This window comes from Orbicella franksi, chromosome 11, assembly GCF_964199315.1.
Source record: "Orbicella franksi chromosome 11, jaOrbFran1.1, whole genome shotgun sequence".
NCBI lineage: Eukaryota > Metazoa > Cnidaria > Anthozoa > Scleractinia > Merulinidae > Orbicella > Orbicella franksi.
The window spans coordinates 2562771-2575326 of NC_138155.1; the positions used below are offsets into that span (position 1 = coordinate 2562771).

A 12556-nucleotide genomic window follows, 5' to 3' on the forward strand; every position below is an offset into this window, starting at 1 on the left:
TTTATAGAACCGTTTATTACATTAAAAGTAATAAATTAGTACTGGTAAAAACAGAGTTTTTATTCACATTTAACAATTCACCTGGTCCTATATGACTCAAAAAAATCACAGAACCCTCTCTCGAATTAGAATAACTCTAAACAAAGCCAAACGTACCTTGAAACAGTAAACGAGTCGTTTGAAAAATTCTAAACGATTTGAAATAAACGGGATGGATGGAAGGAGAAAACTATCTGCTTGCTAACAATTACAATACATATTTAGCACGGTTGCTAATTTTGTCTGCTTAAAACCAGCGCTGTGCCTTGTTAGTTATCTCATCGAACATATTTATTCTATTCTTTTCACGGCGGTCGGTAGACTGAGCAGATATAAAACCAAGCGGCTATCAAACGCTTTCTGATAATTTCATGGCTTCCTAGAAGCGCTTTACAGTGAACAAAATCGATGGCTGTGGTGGAAATGGTTTTCGTTTTACAATACTTCAGAATTAAATATGTCACTGAGGTTTTGGCAATACACTCCAAATTAAACACCGAAAGAAAAATAAACTACAAATTAATACTTGTGAATTAGATTTTTAGACGATATTTCTTGAACATGAATACGCTTATACGGTTTATATGAGTCTGAATACCAAATTACTTGACACATAGCTTATCAATTGAATTCTGTTAGCCAATCGGAGAGCCTTAAACTGCCTTCTAAGTGTTAACACGCACGTGTAGCAGACATACCGCAAAAATCACTTGAAATTTTTGTTTGTTATATCTTTTTGTCGATAAGATAATACTTTTTCTGGTTACTTTTAGAAACAAAAAATGACTGTAAAACTGTTTTGAAAACGTTTATCCAAAAAGTTTTTTTACTCAAAAGGAAAAGTTTTATTCTCAGTGGCCTTGAGAGCTGGGCACCATTTGGCTTCTTTGACTTTGCTTGTCAGTGACGTGATTGTAAATGACTACATAATCTACATATCTTGCCATTAGTATCCAGTCGCATCTAACTAGATTCACAAATCGTCTGCGGTGCATTTATTTTAATGATAATAAAGACAGCTGAACGGCAACAATAGGACTCGAACAAACCGCAAATAGCCGATTGGGATTTAAAATGGATTTGCACTCTTCCAAGCTATATTGACGGAACAGCAAATCGACATTTCGCTTCGCCAACGTTACGACCCTCGTCAACTAAAGAAATCGCAGGATTAGAGTGGTGCGTTGCGGAAATTTCTTTGGTTATTTAATTCTGCTTGCTGTCAATGATGGCCCACAGTAGCAGTTGGAAGCGAATGAAAAAAGTGTTCTTTCCGTGGGGAAAAAAGAATCGAAATTCGCAACCGCCACCTCCGACACCTTACAACGACGAGCTGACATCTTCTCCAGGTAGACTGGTCTATTTTTTTTCTCTGTACTGCAAAATAAAATTGTTCTAATATCTACCCAGCTTCTAGGATTCTAGTCTACCTTACACCTTAATGCTAACGAAGAACGAACTGTAATGTGGGTTCGGTAACCTGTAGCTTATGAAGTTTAGCGCGGTTTAATTTTCTGGTCTGGTCAAATCAAATCTTCCCTATGGTTCAGGCGGCGACCCGAATGTAAGCTTAAAGAGGAGTTCTCGAACGCGACTCGAAATTGCTCGATTAGGCGCATATCTTTATTGAGAATAAGATAAAAGCTTTCAAAAACATCGAGTTTGTTACCTGTCAAGCCGGACAGTCTTACATAGAAGTTCAAATTTGGTCGTGCGCCTAAGCAAAGAAGTTGTTAATTTCGGCAGCGTTCTGGTTTGATTAATAATGGAAAAAGTAAGCTTACAAGCTCGGGTGGAACTTTTTTTATAAAATGTTGCCGCTAAAGGGAAAAAGCAAAACAAAAAAAAAAAAAAGGAAGAAGAAGAGGAAAAGGAACTGTTTTCTGACGCGTTTTTAACTTAAAGCTGGTTATAAGTTTTAGGTTTGAAGAAATATTGTTGAGTTCACCATATGGTTTTTAGTGCGCTAATGCAACCAAGGAGAAGCCAGTTGGTAAACAGCGAAGATACATTAATTTAGACCGGGTGGCTCGACGCGACAGTTTATTCTGTTGTTTTAGAGCAAGCACATATTATTTCTTGAGAACATAGTGAGTGTTGCGACTATAGGTAGTCTTTCATAAGCCCAGTGTCTCGACTATGGTATTGCTTGGACGTGAAAAAAAAACGCAAAAAAAAAAAAAAAAAAAAAAATGAAGTAAAGAAAACGTCGACGTTTGATCAGAAATCCTGCGACCATAATTATTACCATGAAACACATGCACATTCAATTCGTCAAGTGCGGTTCTAGGCATTTTCATTGCTTTACGTGGGTGGTTTGGAGTTTTAGCGAGATTATGCTGGAAAGTTTGGATTTTAAATCTAAATGAGCTGCGACACCTTTGAAGCGTACGAATTAAAATACTTAAGTGTATGGAAATAAGAGAGAGTAATATGACAAATTGCCGAACATGAAATGCACTAGTCAACGCCCAACAGTTGGTCTTTATTGATGGCAAAGAAAAAAAAGGCTACTTTAGAATAAATACTTCTTGAACTTTCTTGGCAAAAAAATGCGGCCATTGTGCTTCGTATTGTGTAGTATATGGTCGCATTAAGGAAATCTTGCTTACCGCGCGTTGTCAATTTCTTCTCGCGATTGATTTAGATCGGTAATTTTGAGTCCGATTTTTCCGATCTACGACTCATGCAAAAAAGACAGCCGTGACAACTACTGTCAAGTAATCTTTGAAGTCTAAATTAGAATTATTATTGCTTTTTTGTCATTTACGTCTTGAAACCTTCCTATGACAACCGGCTATTTTGCTGTTCGAACTATTTTAAATCATAAATTAAGCCGGTCGCATGCAAGGAACAGTTTACATGCATTTCAGTCGCTACGGTTTTCATTATTTGATCAGATAGATGGAGCCTTATGTTCAGCGCGATTTGTCATTTATCTTATCTTACATCTTCACTGAAAGAATATCCACATTCTAAGGTAATTTAATGTACAATAGATCATATAGTCTGCGATTTGCATGACATGTATACAGAGTATTGTGAATTAAAAATCTCGACAACACCATCTGTAACCATAGGTAACCAAGCAACCACTTTCTGGCGTAAGTCAAAAGAAGTAAACAATGAAACTAAAAGTCACTTTCTTTCGGTCTGTCCGTCGATATTTCGATAGAATTGTTATTCACCGAAAAGAGGTTTTAAAATTGGAAGGCGTTTAGTTCATGGGCAGCGCATATAGGGCGCAAAATTCGTTCAAACAGTTTGCTTAATGACAGAAAACGGACACTCGATAACAGCAAAGTTAAATGGTCACTTTCTTTTATTTCTATTGACAAACTTTTAGAGCATAACATAATATTTTTCAGTTTTATTTGCAAGTACAGACAACATGAACAGTAGCCTTAATTTTTCAAAACGACTTGTTTACTGCTAAGGAAACCCTGCTAAAGTAAACAAACTGACAGTCACGCAAAATGATTGGCTGCTTAATGAAATTCAGCGCCGTGATTGGTTGTCTTCGTGATTTCACTGTCTTGAATGACGTTTGCCGCCAAAGTATCACGCAGGCGCCGTGACCGTGTAACCAGGATCTTTCCGCAGATGTATTTTGCTCATAACAACGGCAGCTCAATCACTTATACTAGAGATGAAAGTTATCGGTTAAAGCTACAAAAATAGACAGTTGCATTTGGCGTGAGTGAACTATTTTAGGAACTTCAAAGTAGATAATATGGATTTGGAACTGCCTGCCGGCTTCACAGACCTCCTGCAAGAATTCACGGTTCATGTTTTGCAAGAGAAACCTGACGATATCGTCGATTTTGCAGCCAATTACTTTATGAAACTCAAATTGAAAGAAAAGCGTTCAAAGGACGGAACAAAAAGAAAATCGAAAGGCGTTAGCTTTCAGAATGAGGAAGTAAATGGAGATGGTAATTCTGATGATGAAGACGACGACGAAGAAATTGGTATGAACTGTTCAAAGCTGCTAAATTAAGTCACCCGTACGACATGGTAGCGATCGGCAAGGTCTCGATACTCCGGAAGGATCTCAAGAACCCTTCAGGCGTATATTTCAGTAGCTTTTCACCTTTTGCGACTTCTAGAACTTTGTATCTCATTAGCTATAGATTACTGTTTAAACTTAAAGCTTCTGTTCTTTCAGATTAGAGTATGGCTTGCTGCAGTTAGAACTGCAGGCGTGCGATTTGAATTTAGCCCATCTCGCTAAAACGTTCATCTCGCGAAGAAAACTCTGTAGAGGTTGATTCTTGTACTTCTCTAACTGATCAGTTTGTTTTGAATATTTCAGAACCACCAAAAAACCGCTATGCAAGGCGCCAGTCTGGTAAGTTACGAAATGTGCAAGTAGTTTTGTTGCTCGTTTCTCGTCATGTTAATGTCCTTTTCATGCGTGAAAAATTTGATTGTAACTCTGCTACCTGGTGAGCGTTTAATTCGCGTATATTTTTTATGTTGCTTTAAATTCGTACGTTAAACGTTATGACCTAATGGAAGATTAAACGCCCCTCAGACCTTTCATGAAAGTGTACTAACAGTGAAAAGGGAAAGAGAATTCGTTCGCACAAGACGTAATTTTCATAACCGGCCAAATTGTTTGATGGCTTATCTCTTTCAGTTTGTGCAGAACCACTGAACCCCGACTCGGACGAGGAAGGCGACGAGAATCCGGTCAGTAAGGCATTAGTCAATTATCGTTTACGCTTGTTATGTTTGTATATTGGATGCAAAGAAATCTACATTATTTTGCTTAAATTAAGCCGGGTTTTTGTTCCATTGTTGGTTCTGGTGATTTAATTTGCAAGAGATTAGATCAATTTCGGGGAAAAAATATCTAGATCTTCGCCCGCAGCAAGTTAGTCATGAAATTAAAACGCAGCAACTTTTTGATATAGTTTAAGTATATTTATTGAAAGAATGTGGCGTCTAGTTGTAATTAGCTTTTAAATGTTAATACGTTTCTTATGCTGGTTGTGATATTGTGTGACTGACAACTTGAAAGTAAAAAGCTATCAACGCCATTATCGTCATCATTAAAATTCAAGTACAAAAGTGTTTAGATGCATTGTCTGTTAAAATATTCAATTATAATTTGTGTATCCTAGCAGTTATTGAATTTCAGTAATTCAGTGGCCACTGTTGTTATAGACTAGCCTGAATTCCAGCCACCATCCTCTGGTACTTAATCCTGAGAAATTTTTTTGCAAATCGTAAAGCCTCTAAGACAGTCCTGTGGCATAATAGACCATAATATCACTTTTGTTTCAATTCTTTAATTCCCTAAATTTTACTTCCTTTCAAATCCAGGTTGTCTACCCCAAAACTGATGATCAGCGGAAACGTTTAAATGATGCAGTCAAGAATATCTTGCTTTTTAAGAATGTTGATCCAGTAAGTTTTGACTGTGAAAGCTTTTCTTAAACCAATATTTGCAGTGTCTTGCTGTGTGATCTGAAATATTCAGTAGTTATCGCAATTATAGCAATTCAATGGGTAGTTCCAAAAAAAAACCATACTCCATCCCAAGGAGGTTATTTGGAAACTCCAAGGGGGAGGGAGTAGCAAAAGCCAAAGTTTTAAAAGAAAAAAGTTTACCAAAAAAAGCAACCTTTATGAGAATTAATTGATGGGTTCGTGCGTTAACTGCAAACTGTGGTCCCTATAAAAATATTTATTTTTGAGTCAGTTGTGTCTTAGGTCAGATCATAAAGAGGAAGGCTGTTTTTTTTACAGGGACAGTATGACAGTAAAACACCAGGTTTTAAGAGAGTTTGTATGTTGATTCAAAAGCTCTTGGACTCATTGATTTCTAGGAACAACTAAATGAAGTGCTTGATGCTATGTTTGAGAGAAAAGTGCAACCTGGAGATCATGTTATAGATCAAGGAGATGATGGCGACAACTTTTATGTTATAGACAGGTATGTGTGGCATTTTGTGGATTATGACTTGAAGGAGCTACATGTAACTGTCATGGGTGTCACAGTCTAAAAAAATTAGCCCAAGTATTTCAAGTTTACCAATAAGTTGCTGCAGTCTTTGCTGATATCAACTTTTCTTAGTCCAGTTTCTTTTATTATTGTTTTTATTTTAATTACTTTTTGCTACTTTAGCAATCTTTCACGTAAGATTTCCCTCAATTTGAATATGATATTGCACCTTCAGGGCTGTGCTCTAGAAGCACCCAGGTGACACAGGCTACTCACTTTTGCGTTTAGGTGACTGGAAAAACTCACTTTTTTCATATAAGCATAAGTGCTGGACACCCAGGATTCATGGTTAGCAACCTCTTTGCTCCTTGTAATTTTTCTTGTACCACAGCCTTGATCTTACTAGAAAGTACTCAATTAGATACATAATGACATGGAGCTCCTTCAAGGTTCTTCGGGTGGTTTTATAACTCACTGGGGGAGCAATTTTGCACTTGAGTAATAAGGTCATGGATTCATTCAAAGCTCAGTGGATTTTTTATTTCTAATCTTTGTAAACCTTTTACAGGGGAGTCTATGACATTTATGTGAAAATTGATGGCCAAGATAAACTGGTAAGCAGTTATGATAATCATATGATTACTTTAATACTTTGGGCCCAATAAAGGAGGGCCCACAGTGGTATATTGATTTTTGACAAGTGTCTGTTTAAAATACTGAAATTTATTGACTAATGAAATTTTGCATGCTTTATTTCCCATTTGAAACAGGATTTTGCTGTTTAAGTAATGTCAGTAGGAACAATTCCTCCGTCTGTCTTTCATGTCAGATAGGTGAATCTATGGCAATAATGCTCTCTAGCAAGAGGCTTGGATCAATTTTGCAAGCAGAATTTTGAACATGATTCACTAATTTCTGCAGTTGGAATTCTGCAGGCAGAATTGTAGTTGAGCAGAATTGCAGTAGAATTCAGGCAGGGCTCAGAAAAATCAATAAAAATTAACACAAAGGATAGAGTATGTTTGAAATTTAAAAACAATGAAAATTAATGATTCTCAACTAGCATTGTATGGCATGTAAGTTTACTTCAGCCATAGAAAATCATCTCAGCAGCCTTACGTAAAAGCTCACAGTAGTCATTTACGTTATAGCAGGCAGTATTACAACTCAACTGTACCATGCTGAATTCAAGCAGAATTTTAGTGCTTGAGCAGGCCTGTTCATGGTAGAGGAACTTCCTCTGTTGGCACCTGCACGTTCCTGTGGTTTATAAACATTCATTGACAGAACTAAATATTCATTTTGATTGGTTTGATTCATGACAGGTGGGAGCATACAATGAGAAAGGAAGCTTCGGTGAACTGGCGTTGATGTATAACACACCAAGGTAATTGATTTCGAACCCCTTTTGTAAACACTCTGACATTAATTTCCTTTTAAGCAAAATGCGACAACTGCAAGCTCAGTACCTTTGTTTTTGTAGGGCGGCAACAATAGTTGCAACTTCAGAAGGAGTTCTCTGGGCTCTGGTAAGGATCTTGACTTTTGGATGAGAATCACTTTGACAGTTTGATTTTTTTAGCACATGTGCAGTCGTGGTCCCACTAGTTTTGATAGTTAAGGGTCCTTAGGATTCCTAGTTCCAAAGAGTTGGGGGTTCTTTTTGCTTTTCGGGGGTCTTTTGCCTATCTACTAAAATTTTCGAAACAGTAATGAGAGATCTGCGCGAGTTCCTGATTTGTATTTTGAACATTTATTTTATTGTCAACAGTAAGGATTTCAAATGTAGAATTCCCACTGCAATTTCCACTGGTCATAAATTTGTAAATTCAAATAAACATTAGGTTTAAGTTTACACAAGTAAGTTGAGGGTGCCTTTGAATATTGAATGTATGTATGTATGTATGTATGTATGTATGTATGTATGTATATTGTTGTTGTTGGGATTTGATTTTAGATGGCTCCTTACCACAGAAAGTTTGTTGTAGGGTCACAATTAATATGCAAATTAATATTGTTTTATTTTTGTCATTCAACAGGACAGAAATACATTTAGAAGGATATTATTAAAGGCAGCAGCCAAAAAGGTAAACATTTTCTGGAGTTTTACAGTATAAGTGTACTATTAACAATGGTAGTAATATTAATATCCTTCTCCAGAAAATATCCATAGCCTCCCTTCCCATAGAAGGTCTTCATGGAAGGGCTTTTCATTTGAACCCCCAACCTCACCCTGTCAGATATTCCAGTTTTTTTTAACTTCATTCTTGCCTGTAAGATTTTTTCTTTAAATAGACCTCCCCAGTCTAATCATGAAAGTGATAAACAAATTGACAACTGCAAATTGGGAGTCTGATTTGCAGAGGGTGTGAAAACAAGTGTGTTTAAAAATGTGAGGTGAAGATAGGAATTAAGTTTGGGAAAATGGTTGATTTAAGTACAAAAAGTGACCTTTTAAAATTATTTTGTTTTTATTTTTCAGAGAAAAGTTCATGAGACTTTACTGGAAAGTGTTCCCATGTTGAAGGAGATCACGGTAAGTTTGTTTCCCCGATAGATTTGTGAGCCTGCAGTGCATGTCAAGGGTTCTAGCCGACATGTTTTGTACGCAGTGCAGTCCACTTTTTTCACGCATTGCATGCCGATATTGTTCTTTTTGGCCATTCATGAGCTATGAGAGCTATGAAGTTTTTTTACGCTTAAGATGTTATTGTTAGTTGGAATTCCTTTTTTTATTGCTGAACTGTATGCATTCAAATAGTGGGTTTTTTAAAAAAGTGTTAAATGTTTGTTAACAGGAGTATGAGAGGATGAACCTAGCAGATGCATTAGTATCCAAGAAATTTAAAGATGGAGATTGTGTGATACAACAGGTAAGATGCTAAGAGATGCTGAAAGTGATCATCAGTTCAAGGATACTGTCAATGTACCAAATCTACTAGCAGGCATCCTACTTCAGCTGGTGGTAGGCATTAGGCCTTTTGGAGTTCCTATTGACCATTTGTTGTGTGACTATCCTTAAGTAAACACCTTAAAATTCCATTAAGGGATGGACCATTATTTTTTGAGGGGGTTGGGGGAGGGGGGGAGGGGGTGAGAGTTGGGTAATTTTCTGGGGCATGAATTTTTTTTTCTCACCTTTAGTTTGTGCATGATTGTTTAGGGTGGGTAATTGCTTTTGCAATATTTTTTATAAATTCAAACACAGGACCTGAATAGTAGCACTTGTTCAAAATTTTTTCCCCATTGCTCTCCTTGCATGAACTTTTTTGAGCAGTTTATGTTGTACAGGAATTTGTTTATGGAAACTCCCCCCCCCCTCCCTCTCAAAAAATAATGATCTGTCCTAATAAACCAAGACCCATTTTTTCAGGTAAGAACTTAGAAGTTGATTGACAATTCATTTCTGTTGTTACTTAACTTGGTAAATAGACCTCTATTTTCGCTTACTTGAGATTGAAAAATTCAAGTTGACAGTGAATCTTTGACATGCCCAAGTTTATTCTATGTTCTTTGCTTGTTACTGAATTCAGTAGGATGTGACAAGCAGCAACAGAAATGTATTGTTTGACTGTGTTGATATATAGTTGCATTTTTGCAGGGAGACGAAGCAGACTGTATGTACTTTGTAGAGAGTGGAATGGCATCAATTAGGATATGCAATCAGGTATGGGTTTTCGGGACTACAATGTGTTTTACAGATGTAGTTTGTGTTTGCAAGTCCTCATAACCTATTCCAGTCAAAGTTTGATATAATTATTTAACAATTCTGACTTGACCACCTAGGATTAGGGGGGTAAAACTGATCAAAGTTATAAACATGTTGAGGGATCAATAAATATTTGCATGTTCATTCCCTTACGTCTAGTTGGAGCCAAGTCAATATTTTAACCCATTGACTCCTGTGCCGGCCGTAACTGGCCGTGATGAGCCTTGGCCTTTCTTCCTTTTCTGATGTCATCACCTTTGACCAAAATTGGCATCATCTATGCTCAACTTCTGCAGGAGGAAAAGAACTTTCCAATGATACCCAGATCAGAGTGTTGGGCCCAATGGAGCCTGAGATGTGCACAAAAATGCTCAAAAAGTTGAGTGAAAAACTCAGAGCAAAATTTCCTGCCACTACACAGGCTACTCCATGGCAAAAATTGGCCGTCTCGATGATGCTTTCTCAGAATGTTTTATACTGGAAGCGAGCACAGTAGAAGGAGAAAAGGAGAAAAGGAGAAAAAGGAAAGGCGCAAAAAAAAAAAAAAATAAAAAATAAATGAAAAGGTTGAAAAGCCTAAAGATGAGGTCAATTTCTCGTCCAAAAACAAAATTTTGATTTCTGCACATGCCCAAGCAAGAATGTCGTAAAACGCAATGTTAGTGGAAAGAAAGACATGCTGTCATGTTGCAAATGCCTTTTTGAGTAGAGTGGAGCTTATTTCACCCATATCCAGCCTGAAAATCTCCAAAATGTCCAAAAAATGCATTTTGGGCTAAAGTCTAGGAGTCAATGGTTTAACAAATTGAAATTTTCCATGACTTCTGTGGAACATTTCAAAAATTCAAGATTAAAGGTTTTGTGCTTTGAATGTTTTTTCTTTTTATCTAGGACGACCCTACTGAGGAAGTGGAATTGACACAGTGCACTAAAGGAGGTTACTTTGGTGAACTGGCTCTTGTCACCCATAAACCACGTGCAGCCTCTGTGTATGCAGTTGGAGACCTTGTCTGTGCAGGTAGGATTTGACTTCAGATTTTAGATTTCTGGGTTATATTAAATGCTCATGTAAGGTGCACAAACCCTGCTCTTGAACTGGCAAAGGGTGGAGGGGGTAGGGGTACACAATGACATAGGGGAGGGGGTGTGGGTGTACTTCTATCCGATTTTACATCCTCTGAGGGCTTTGGTAAGTTATTAATATGGACAAGTTTGATTGGGGAAGGGCTTGTAAGCAGAATATATTTTTCCTAGCAAGACAGACTAGCCTAGAACTGGAGTGAAGTGGGAGATGTAAGCTTACATGCTATTATTGCAATCCCTAATAGAACTAAATTTTTTTCCTAGTTCTCGATGTCCATGCATTTGAGAGACTTCTTGGCCCTTGCATGGATATTATGAAAAGAAGCATAGATGGCTATGAAGAGCAACTCAAGAAATTGGGTTTAGGACATGCTGAACTTCGGTGAATTTTAAGATCTAAAGACCATGATTTTAGAACTGTTTAAAGATGGCCTATTTTTAGACACAAAGAACGTTTTAACATTTTACTTTCCCGATGCATCCATGGCGAAAAAGTTGTTTTGGTTTTAACTCTAAATGAGAAAATTGCTATTGCATTCATTTCGATCAGTTCTGTATATTTATAAGTAAAAAAAAATTGTTCCTATTGCAGTTAGCGTTGGCATTGAAAAAATAAATTGGATAATTTATTGTTTAATAAGTTACTTTCTTTATACGTGAGAGATAAGAATGCATTAGAAATGTTTATTACAATTGTGGCAACTTCAACTGTAAATAAAGCATATTTATTAAAAAAAAAACAGTTTCTTTGGTGTTGTCTGCGGTAACTGAATGGGGTCTTAGTCATTAAGGCAGGGTCCATATTGACCCACTCTGCAGATTTCATATCATTCAGTTATGCAGTGGGTCAATCGATATGGACCCTGTCGTAATGATTAAGGCCCGAACCGCATATGAAAACGCATACTTTTTTATGTGTTTTTGCCTATCATCCACACCAAAACACCCGAAAACACTGATGAAAACAGTATTGAAAGTAGAGCTGAAAATGCTCAGTTTCTAGTGTATAGGTGATAACAGAGGCTTTTGAAAACAGTGGTGAAAGAAGAGCCAGATACTGTCATTTCCATCACTGTTTTCTGCGTTTTTTAGTGTGGAATAATAGGCAAAAATGTATCAAAAAAATATGTATTTTAGAATGAAAAAGAATTACTGTGGACAGGCGAAAATGAAAAAAAAAAACCGAAGTGCTAGTGAGGTAAAAAATATGTTGCTTCATTTTCTTTGAAATGAAAACACTTTAGAAAACGCATTAGTGTGGTTGGGGCCTAATATTTCAAGCCAAATTTCCAACCCCTTATGGGTTTTTGGTAAGGGGTAAGATATTGTGTTTCAAGTGGGTTCTTTAGCAAGATTCTACCACTATATGTTTTTCTTTTCATCGCTGTAGAATCAAATAAAACAGCTTACACAAGACAGGGTTTGCACGGGTCATGGAAAACCTGGAAAGTCATGGAATTTAAGCAAGGGTCATGGAAAGCCATCAAAAAGCAATATGCTTTCCGAGAATAAAAAGGCAAAAAAAGAAAAAAATTAAAGAAATAACTGACGAATCAGAAATAGGCTTTAATTTCAGTACAAAAAGACACAAGCATGTATTTTATCCATTATAATGCTGGAAAATATGTTAAATGATTGTTTTGATACTACTGTGGAAAACTTGGAACGGTTATGGAAAAGGTCATGGAAAGTCATGAAATTTTGAAAGCTTAAAGAGTACAAACCCTGCCAGAGAGTAATAATTAAAAGAACTTGAGAAAAGTGCTTTCATA

At 36.8% G+C, this 12556-nt stretch overlaps 1 protein-coding gene across 2 annotated transcripts; it reads left to right on the plus strand.

The window, feature by feature from the left end:
* The first annotated feature begins 964 nt into the window (after nt 1-964).
* On the plus strand, nt 965-11524 carry LOC145460491 (cAMP-dependent protein kinase type II regulatory subunit-like). 2 transcript variants are annotated; one of them, XM_081445331.1, is made up of 14 exons: nt 965-1388; nt 4355-4390; nt 4682-4734; nt 5371-5454; nt 5877-5983; nt 6561-6606; nt 7318-7379; nt 7476-7521; nt 8032-8079; nt 8475-8528; nt 8791-8865; nt 9594-9659; nt 10593-10719; nt 11049-11524. In XM_081445331.1, the coding sequence occupies exons 1-14, from the start codon at nt 1265-1267 to the stop codon at nt 11168-11170; spliced, it is 1050 nt and encodes a 349-aa protein (XP_081301457.1). In that variant the 5' UTR covers nt 965-1264; the 3' UTR covers nt 11171-11524. The 2 variants fall into 2 exon arrangements, with proteins under 2 accessions (XP_081301457.1, XP_081301456.1); XM_081445330.1 differs by lacking the exon at nt 965-1388 and adding an exon at nt 3458-4010.
* Nucleotides 11525-12556: the final 1032 nt, after the last annotated feature.

What these genes read in the sequence shown, in the direction of transcription:
- LOC145460491 (XM_081445330.1), top strand. Translation starts at nt 3,773, where the DNA reads ATGGATTTGGAACTGCCTGCCGGCTTCACAGACCTCCTGCAAGAATTC. An exon ending in TTGATGGCCAAGATAAACTG is followed by an intron (nt 6,607 to 7,317) that starts GTAAGCAGTTAT and finishes GATTCATGACAG; the next exon opens with GTGGGAGCATACAATGAGAA. An exon ending in GAGATTGTGTGATACAACAG is followed by an intron (nt 8,866 to 9,593) that starts GTAAGATGCTAA and finishes GCATTTTTGCAG; the next exon opens with GGAGACGAAGCAGACTGTAT.